This window comes from Sycon ciliatum, chromosome 12, assembly GCF_964019385.1.
Source record: "Sycon ciliatum chromosome 12, ocSycCili1.1, whole genome shotgun sequence".
Taxonomy (NCBI): Eukaryota; Metazoa; Porifera; class Calcarea; order Leucosolenida; family Sycettidae; genus Sycon; species Sycon ciliatum.
The window spans coordinates 4,167,708-4,178,605 of NC_088654.1; the positions used below are offsets into that span (position 1 = coordinate 4,167,708).

General features: G+C 47.2%; 1 protein-coding gene across 1 annotated transcript; it reads left to right on the forward strand.

The window, feature by feature from the left end:
- Window positions 1–1,032, forward strand: LOC135828748 (putative uncharacterized protein DDB_G0271606). The gene has a single exon (XM_065341171.1). The coding sequence runs from the start codon at window positions 1–3 to the stop codon at window positions 1,030–1,032; it is 1,032 nt and encodes a 343-aa protein (XP_065197243.1).
- The last annotated feature ends 9,866 nt before the right edge of the window (window positions 1,033–10,898 follow it).

Consider the following 10,898-nt stretch of genomic DNA (forward strand, 5'->3'; position numbering starts at 1 on the left):
ATGTCATCCATCGGAGAACGGGGTGTTGAAGAGCAGGACGCTGAAGAGCCAGATTTCCAAAAGCTTCACGACCAAGAGCAGGACGCCCAAGAACCGGACACCCAAGGGCAGGACACCCAAGGGCAGGACGCCCAAGATCCGGACACCCAAGGCCAGCACACTCAAGGGCAAAACACCCAAGAGCGGGACGACCAAGAGCGGGACGACCAAGAGCGGTCCGCTGAAAAAGGGCCGTGTCGGGATTCTCAAGAGCTACGCGCCCAGGAGCCAGATGCCCAAGCCAAGGAACCGTCATGCTGGGGTTGTGAATTCCGGGATGCCCGAGAACGGCTCGCCCGAGAAGAGCTCGCCCGACAGCGGAATGCCCAAGAGCAGTCCGGCAGAGCATGGCTCGCATCAGTGCAGGATACGCAAGCTGGGCGACAGGCATTCCGGGAATCCCAGGAGCGGCTGACACAAGCGCAGGCCGAAGGAATGCGGCTCACCCAAGGTTTGCATGGGCATGCTCTTGGGCAGGACGCCCAAGAGCCGGACACCCAAGGGCAGGACACTCAAGGACAAAACACCCAAGAGCGGGACGACCAAGAGCGGGACGACCAAGAGCGGTCCGCTGAAAAAGGGCCGTGTGGGGATTCTCAAGAGCTACGCGCCCAGGAGCCAGATGCCCAAGCCAAGGAAACGGCATGCTGGGGTTGTGAATTCCGGGATGCCCGAGAACGGCTCGCCCGAGAAGAGCTCGCCCGACAGCGGTATGCCCAAGAGCAGTCCGACAGAGCATGGCTCGCATCAGTGCAGGATACGCAAGCTGGCCGACAGGCATTCCGGGAATACCAGGAGCGGCTGACACAAGCGCAGGCCGAAGGAAAGCGGCTCACCCAAGGTTTGCATGGGCATGCTCTTGGGCAGGACGCCCAAGACCGGCAAGCTACACAGGAGCAGAGGGATGCCCAAGGCGAAAAACAGCCAGAAAAGGTTCCACAGGAGTGGTCGTTCCCTGGAGAGCTTCTCGCTTACATGACACTGTACATGTAGGTGCGGTATGTGCAAAAAGTGGCAAGTGGCAAGTCCAGTCCACGCTGCGAAACATTATCTAAAGATGTTACGCCCAAAAACTGGAGCCGGACGCCCCACAGCGGGACCAGGACGCGCCCAACAGGAGGACCAGGACGCTCAACTGCGGGAGAAGGACGCCCTAAACCGGGAGCTGGACCCCCTAAATCGGGAGCAGGCCGCCCAAATTCGGGAACTCTGCGACCAAAATCGGGAGCAGGACGACACCAAAAACCAGGACACGGAAGTGCGGGGCGCAGGAAAACGGCCATGCTCCCATCCTGATCCTAAATCTGACCAATAAGGTCATAGTACTCTGCATTTTTACGGCCTGTGATAGTGTACCGGAATAGGTTAGTTTGGTTTTCTTTTGGGCATGCAAGACCAATATTCAAGTAGCAAATTTACTACATGTAGCAGTAGTCCAGCAGGATACATGCACATAATAATAATAATAATAATAATATCTTTATTAGGATGACCCAGAGGCTTGTCGCCTATCAAGACATGTATATACAACTATCAGTCTTCTGCCCACAAGGATGCTTTTTAGTCAGTGTTACCGATTAGGCAAGTACATGTACATAGTCATTGTACAGTCCTGGCTGAAGAAATTTCACCTCATGAATACGTGAGCGAATTCACGCCAGAATGCATTTACAGCATTGTTGCATACTGTATAGCTTGTTCACATACTGTATCCATCGCACATCTTGATTACTAGTATTTTCTTTTCTTGTCTAGATACGTACGCCGTGCACTTCCTGTGTCATGTCTTGCCACGCCAACCTCGTTCGGAATTCTCTGCCAGATCCAAGCCGAACAATGGCACAATGTCAATGGATATGCTCGAGGCTGTTATTAATCTGTAAGAGTTGTCTGGCTTTCAACATAATAATTATACTTGAAGCAATTGTGTGTCATTCCATTCTGATGTACTATCCTGCACAAGAACCAGACTTAAACACTCAACACGATAGGCTTTGACAGGCTTTGACAACAACATTTGTTTTACTGAAGGCGCAACCTACTCGTTATAAGAGTGGAGAGAAGTAGCAGGGCAACACAACCAGGTGAACAGGAGGGGTTCCGAGAATGAACCTTGGCTTCTAAGGAAAGCCAACAACGCCGACCAATGGTCTCGACCAAAGTTGGTAGTGATACCGTTTTGTTCGCACAATTCAGGTCTCAATTTACGGATGTATATGTACATGTTCACATCGTTCAACCCTTTCCACTGTGGAAAATACCAACAAACAAAGTTCATGACGTCAAACCAAGCATCATCACACGACTTACATGTACTACAATCATCCTTAGTGCATTAGTGGCATAATCACCTCGCCTTGAAGCTCGTCCTTGACCATTTTCTCTGGAGCAAATTCTTCGAGGCATTCCTTCTTCGTGGGACCCAATGGGGCTGAGAGACGTAGTGGTCGAGTTGGATCTGACACAACACCGCTGAATTGGTCACTGAGCTGTGAGACACTGACGGCTGGTGGAACTGAAAACGTATTACGACCGCTGAGGTAGTTGATGGTCTGACAGGTTTTTCGTGCGTTGGCCTGACTAGCAGCAAGAAGGTCCCTAAAGTAGGTGGCTCGGAGATGTCGTGACATACGCTTGGCTTCGTCTCGGGCAGAAGTGAAGACATTGCGTAGAGCCGGGTCTGCAGGCGATGCTTTCCACCGTCGATGGGCAGCGTCACGTCGCTAGACTAGGTCATGTAGAGCTGGCGTCTTCCAGGGGAAAGATTTCCGGGTAGGAGCTTTAGGGCGGTTAAGACGAATAGGAGTGTTCAAGACAGCGACACGTTTCTACACGTTTCTCCAGCCACATATCCCACATTTCATCTTCCGTCTGCGCAAAGCAGAAGTTCTCTAGATCGCTATTTAGAAGGTCATGTGCAAATTGACCCATATCTATTCTTGCAATGTTACAGCCACGTCGCACGGTCGGTGTGCAGGACGTTGTGAGTCGCAAATCAAGTGCCAGAGCGAAGTGGTCACTGATTGTACAAGGTACTACGACACAAGAGTTCACATGATCGTCTCCGACCAGAGCGAAATCCAGGGTTGTTTGGCTGCCCTGGGGTCCAACTCTGGTAGGACTGTCCACTTAGTTCTTGATGTCGAAAGAATTACACAGGTGCAGCAAGCTGTTTAGCTGCGGGCTGTCGCGGGAGCTTACATCGACATTGAAGTCTCCAACAAGGACCAGAGGTGACGTGGTAAGTGTGGAGACGACAGTGTCTAGTGCATTCGTCAAGTCTTGCCAGAATTGCACAGGAGTGCCTGGAGGACGTTAACACCACCAAGGAGAACCTTGTAACGCTGCCCGCTGACCTCAAACATGAGCATTTCTACCTGGGTGTCAGCCTTCACAATTCGGGCTCGGAGATGATCTCTTACATATGCTGCTAAGCCTCCGCCATGAGTTGGCCTGTCGCGTCTGACCAGGGTGTAATTCTGTATGCGTAGGATGTCATCGGAAATGGAGGTTGTTTTAAAAGAAAGTCTCTGCCAGCATCATTACATCAACTTTATGGGAAAGAATATAATCTTCAATTTCATGCTCTTTATTGAGAAGATGGCAAACATTTAGGAATCCTATTGATTGATTGATTGATTTTATTTGGATTCGCGAGACCAAACGAGCAGGAGTGCTCAATAACAGGGCAGCGAATGGTTGAGTTGTGCTATGTGACAATGAAGTGTGTGCGTGGGGGGGGGGGCAATACAATGTAAGGGGATGGGAGGAGAGAAGGCCAGCGGAGAGTCAAATTCAGAAGAGGGAGGAGAGAATAGCTGAAGTACACGGTTACTGAGCGAATTCAAATAAACCAAACAAACAGCAAAACAAGTACACAGCTCACGAGAATAAAGAGGACTGGAGCACAGAATTGAACTGCTGAAGTACACAGCTGACCAGAATAAAGACAGGAGCACAGAAATGAACGGGAGGCAGTCTATGAAGTGGTGGTACCATCGGTGCATGCACCACGGTACATTATCATATTATCGGCTTTGCAAAGTTTGTGGGTACTGAATACCACCATCATACCATGCCATGGTATGACCAACTGTGTAGCAGTCTACAACGTGTAGGGAATGGCAGCTCGGCGGAATGCTGGGATGTTGCCCATGGCTCGCACCGTGTCAGGTATATGGTTCCATAACAGGCAACCGCGAGATGCTGGTCGGCATTGGCCTGCTCGGCTTCTGGCTATTGGTTGTTGCAGGCCCAGACTGCGCTGAAGGCGAGTTGCTCCGCAGTTGCGGACAAACAGTGCCTGCAGAGCAGGACTGGCACGGTTATGAACGCACCACCATACCAGCACGAGCAGTTTCTGGCGATATACCTCGTCCACGCGATAAACAGAGAGCTTCTCCAAGAGGTCACTGGCCCTGGTAAATCGTGGTCGTCCGAACACCGCCCTTGCTGCGCGGTTTTGGGCCACCTGCAAGCGGTTTAGCTGGTTGTGGGTCAAGCCAGAGCCATATGCTGACGATCCATATATCAAATCCGGCATGATGACAGATAGAAAGTATTTGCTTCGACTAGCTAGAGTGAGGCAACGTCGCGCCCACCACAGACTACCGATCTTCCTAGCAGTGCGTGAGATGCACCGGTCAACTTGCGGTTGCCAGGCCATTCGTTCATCGATCAAGATGCCGAGGTATTTCGCGCTGGTGGTGTGCGGAAGGACATCATTTCGACAGCGTACAACCACGTCCGGCTGCTGCCCACTGCTGCTGGTAAAAACCAATACATTGCTCTTCTTTGCATTTAATACAAGACCACGAGCGTCCAGCCAACTTGAGAGGGAGGTAACCGCCAAGCTGAGCGCATCAGACACCCCTTGCGCTGTCCGTCTTGCACATGTCAGGGCGATGTCGTCCGCAAACTGCAGTGATGATGCCGGCGCAGATTCAGAGGGGACATCTCTGGTGTATTATGGAGAACAGCATGGGTCCTAGTACCGAGCCCTGCGGCACACCACACGTGCACGGTACAGTTCTGCCCAGTCGAGAGCCCATACGAACGCGTTGATGGCGCCCAGACAGATAGTCCCGAAACCATTTCAGGGCTGTGCCGGAGATACCGATGCTGAACAAGTCCTGGATGAGGGTGGCATGCTTCACCTTGTCGAAGGCTTTACTCATATCTAACAGGCGTGTTGCTACAACAGAACCATTGTCTCGGGCTTGGAGGACGGTGTCCGGGAGCAGTGCCAGTGCATCTTCGGTCGAGTGTCCAGGACGGAATGCAAACTGGGTGTTAGGGAGAGCTGGGTCGACGAAGTCAACCAGGGCTGTCTGCACCAGCTTTTCGAGTAGCTTAGAGATCACGGGTAGCAGCGTATTATACTATTCTGAGGTTACTTTTAACTAATTCATGTTGTAGGGGATTTACAGTGGGGCAAATATTTCGTGGCTGAAAGATAGGTGCATGAGGGTTTAAGGGTTGAAAGGGGGCTGCGTGAGGATTTAAACAGAACATTTAGTGCTCCTCTGCAGCGCGACCAATTGCTACACTGTCAGGCTTGAAGCGCCATTCTCTTTCAAATAGGGCTTTCAAATACAAGATCCTAACGTGAAGTATCTTGGAAGAATAAGTATGTATGCGAAGTGTATCGGGGGATGCATGCAGGGCGATAGTGCGGGTTCGAATCCCAGGTTATGTCTAAAAACAAAAAGTAGAAATTTATAAAAGTTTATAACATCCCTATGCTTTTTTTGTCTAGGTCATCAAGGCAAAAAAGCATAGCGTAGGGCCCTACAGTCCGTTTCAAAAAGATTTACAATCCTGGCGATCGCCCGCGGAGTTTGGCGTCTTACCGTATGAGCACTCGAGCGCTGCCTGGAAAAACTCACTGTGAACTCGAAGAAATATTCCGCGCGAAAGCAGGAAAAATGACAACTCACTCACGTTGACACAGTCATGTACATGCATGTACGTCTGGTTTACAACAAACGAGTTCTTCCTCGTATCGATAATGGAGTCAGAGAGGACATGTCAAACATGGAAACGAAAGTGTTGTAAATGTTGACGAGCTGCATGGGTCCGTTTTGTGACCAAAATAGTTTCTTTGATTTACTCACCGTGTGACGAAAACGACATCGACACGGACTCATTCCCAAGGCCATGACTTGGCAAAGCTATCCGTGTGACTTCGACGATATTTTGAGAAAAGCAGACGCTTGTGAACGCTGATAGAAGACGGTGTTGACTGCTAAATTCAAATAAATTGGCGATCTTGAAATACTAAAATAAATCTCAAAAAGCTACAGCGCGATGACTCACTCACACCATTGCAGTGTTGTGGGTGTGTTCACATGGCGTGAGCCAGTCAAGTGTCAGTCAGTTCGGCAGGAAGCGCGAGCTCCAACAACAAGTCGTTTGGTGCAGCCATCTTCTTTGTCTTGTACCAGCTTGATCACCAAAACAATGAAGAAAAAAAGTTTGACTTGAGGATAGGTTGGGATTTGAACTCACAACTTCATGGTCAGCAGACAGCATTCATAACCACAAGGCCAAAAAGGAAAGGATAAATCGTGGGTTTTGATAAAAAATCGATACTGGCTTCCTGGGCAAATTGTAAACCATGGGAAAAGGCCGGAAACCTGGCCGAAATTCTAACTCCTTAACGGCTGATCCAATTGTTCCGAAACCTTCACAGAATAATTTGCCGTGTCCTAACAAGCCATTCTATGTACTTTGTTGTCCAAATTACTCTTATCTTCATACTTTTTAAGACCCAAACCTGATTGTAAATCTTTTTGAAACAGACTATAGGCCCTGAGCTTCCAAGCTCTCTCGTTTGGTGTTTATTTGTTTGTGTCACGCCTGGCGCTATCCCGTATTTGTCCCGTACCGTACCGTACCATCAAAGACAGCTGGCCACAAACAGCTGGTCACAATATTCAAATAGGGCTTCCAAATGCAAGACCATAACGTGAAGCAACTTGGAAGAATGAGTATGAATGCGAAGTGTACCGGGGAATCATCCGAATGCGTGTGTAGAGGATATAACCCGAGTCAGAGGGTTATACCGGCTGAATATAAATCCCGACTGCGATAGCAGGAGGGATTTATATGAGGGTACGGTATAACCCGACTACGAGGGTCATATCCTACTTATGCCAGGTACCCCTACGCATTTCCAGAACAACAAACCTATTTGGAGATCTCCTACATCATGCAGTACATGAACATCTTCTGATGGTTATCAGTTGTCAGTTGAAAGAATGGTCGAGCAAGGTCAGAAGGAGATTCCTCCATGGATGTTTGGCATAAGATTTCCTTTCAGTACCAGTGCATATTGTTGTTGTTGTATACTTTATTTTATTTCATATTGTAGCATCTTCATGATCTTGTCTTGAGTCGTGAGCGGTGCGGAAGTCGACTGAATTGCTGCGGTGCTGGAGTTTGTCGTTGAATCAAACTACCGTCACTAGTTAGATTACAGACTCTTTGGGAGTAAGTGTTACTATAATTATGGTACAGTGCTGATTTTCACATGCGGCATCTTGTAATCAGTTTTGCTTGCAAGTAGATGCATTTGCATGCACTGTTTTGTATCACATTTCAATCCAATCTATTGTAGCCTTTTCCAATCGGGTTGAAGTACATGTACACTGGTATTATAAACTTATTTACGAAGGAGACAGTCTGTTGATGATCTTCAACTCTTCGAAGTACAATGTACATTGCTGACCCATTCGGGATACTTCGTGGTTATTCGACGTTCTTTATCCTCAGATTCAGTATAACAGAATACTCTGTAGACGAATTCCAGGTCATTCTTCTTTTCCATTGTGTACTGTTCCTCGTCAGTGTGCCGTTCTGTGTGGAGTGTACACGTGCATGTGGTGTCCGTTGTGTCTGTTTATGTATGGTCCGTGCGCTGGAGTACTGCCGCCGTACACAGGCAGTGAACATGTACGGTGACAGTGCCCTAGCGTACGTACCGTGCACCGGGATTTATATTCTATATAAATCCCGCGCGGGATTTATACTGGCCAATATAACCATGGCTAGACGAGCGCTGATTGGCTGAAAACAGGCCCTCCGTACCGTACCATGGTATAAAGAGCGGTTAGGCCTCGACCAAATATGCTGGCGCATATTTCCGCATATTTTGTGAGACAGTTTATACATGGCATATTGAGCGACAAAGGGAATATTGGAATGAAGCCAGCATATAATTCAAATATTCTGAAGAAAATGAGGACAAAACATTCATGTTATGGACAAAATGCGTTCAGAAATGCCTTTTATGGATGAATTTGGAATGGTTGAGGCGTTTGCCACATTTTCCCATGGATGAACACTATCGCTACTGTTGCTGGGGACACACCCCAGCCATACTATTCCGCATGTGTTTTGATTTGCACCATAATCATGATAGCCGTGAACTGGCGTGAAGCCTACGAATATTCCAAGGTTGTAACTTTATTGAAATTATCTACACTTTCTGCTTATGTCGAGCATACTTTGGCATATTTTGGCATAATCTTTTTGCATATATTGCTAAGCCTTTGGCATGTTATGGACGTTTTCCCTGATATGCGACGAGCATAATAATTATATATATTTTTTTAGCATATTTGGTCGAGGCCTAAGGGCGATAGTGCGGGTTCGAATCCGAGGTTATGCTTTGAAAAAAATTGACGAAATGAAAATTTTATAACATCCCTGTGCTTTTTTTGGCCTAGGTCATCAAGGTGGTAGACGGTGTCGTATTACCCTCGACCGTACCTGTCCCGTAACATACCGTACCATCCAAGATGGCTGGCTACAAACAGCTGGCCACAATATTCAAATAGGGCTTTCAAATGCAAGATCATAACGTGAAGCAAATTGGGAAGAATTAGTATGGTATAAGAAGCCTTGCTTGGTAGTTTAACATGTTTTCGGATTTTGACAGCATGTTACAAGGCGAGGACGCTTAGTGCTCCTGACTACAACCTGTACAACCATAACCCGGTTGGCAGAGTCCCGGTTTTGCGACCATTTGAACCGTATTGGGAAAACCCAGGTTCGGACTCTCGTTACTCTAGGAGTTGGTTGGATTTTTAGAAAATTTCGTTTTTTGTGTTGTAGAAGTCGTCGTGTTGCCGCCGTAGTATTGTTAAAAAAAATTAGTATGTATGCGAAGTGTATCTGGTGATGCATGCAGGGCGATATTATTATTATTAGACACAATCTCATAGCATGTGACAAGCATAGCTAATGCAGGGACAGAATCCCCTGAGACAAGGGCGTTGAGCCAGCCACGGCAATAGTAAGCTAGGAAAACAAAGCAAATATGAATTAAAGCAGAAAATGAATGGAAAATTACAAAGAAAAACGATTAACGGAAGTGAGCACTATCAAAATTCGTGCATCACCCAGGTATTCGAGAATGTTCTTCGATGATAATTATTGCGCTAATCAAAGGAAAAAAACATTTCCATCAGTTCTAACAACATGCACGATGAGCTAGGCAACAAAGCATAGCGTAGGCCCTGACAGTCCATGTCTCTCTCGGAGACTCTGATCCTACCAGCAGGAGGTTCAGCACCACTCGAAGCCATCGTAAACCACTTGAGCATATCAGAAGATATTCCAAAACAAACCTGAAAACACACTGTCAAAGATGCTGTCACGTTCAAAAACTAGCTCGATCGCGAGAGAGGTTGCCCCCGTGCTCGAACCCAGTATAATAAGGGGATCGGTCTATTGATGAGGTTATCCTGATCTTTCCGCCATGCCAGATGATCAATAGTATTGGACGCATCAACTGCAGCAACCTTGTAAACGGCTTGACGAGGCTTGTTTAGTCTATCTGGTCACTATCCCTCTCCTGGTACTGGTTCCATGAGACGAATCAAGTCGATTGGTGGATCTTAGCTTTCACTTCCTGCTGCTTACTGCGGTAAAGTCGCTCCGGGAAGCATTATGGCGTTATGCCTTTTTGGCATCAGTATAACGTGACACACTTCACAAAACAACTTTCCAGTAGAGATGGTCAGAAACTCTTGAGGGAACTCCGTAACTCTAGCGGCAGGGCTGATATGCACCACCTTCGTAGACTGCTCTTGACTCACTAGTGTCCTGGTTTGCGTTGGCTTTCAGGTCCGCTCAAATGATCTTGTACCCGATAATCAAGCACCTTTCGTTCTCAGCAAATTTTCGGGTTCAGTTTCAATCGACTGTTCTGACTCTGACATATATTAATCATTCCATGATGATGACGTGTCGCCATCAGAACTACCTCCGCCGTCATCTATACCTGACCGCTGCTGCAAAATCACGGACATAAACTGCAGTGGAAGGAAGATTGACAAAGGGGACTACTATGACTTTATCTCGAATTAAGGAACATAGCCAAAAAAATTATTTGAAGTTTTTTTGGTTTGGGTTTGAAATTCTTTATTCTACACATGCATTTTTTTGATTTCTTCTCCAGTGTATGATTTATTGCATTTTAAACCATTGTGATAATTTGCCCGTAAAAGAGGTCTAAAAACAAAAAAATAGCCATAATTAATAGGCGGTGAAACTTGTATCTTCACTAGGAGTGAAACCTAGAAGGTAGTGTAGTAACCACTGCAGTGTCAGCTGAATACCCTAACCACGTGGCTTGCAGCATGTAGCATTTTGACCGGCGCAACAACACATCATTGTTGTGAGATTTTGCCTGGTTGTGAGATTTTGCGATGCCCGGCAACGGCACTGTCACTCTCACTTCTCTTGGTGATATAATCTCAAATTACGACAAATCAAGACCATTTAAGTCGTTGAAGGTTTCCCATGGTAAGAATTTTGTCCACTGAGGATATCTTTACTTAGAGTGTACC

Bases quoted from the DNA above. Each gene is read 5' to 3' on its own strand.
- LOC135828748 (XM_065341171.1), top strand. From the start codon at position 1: ATGTCATCCATCGGAGAACGGGGTGTTGAAGAGCAGGACGCTGAAGAG.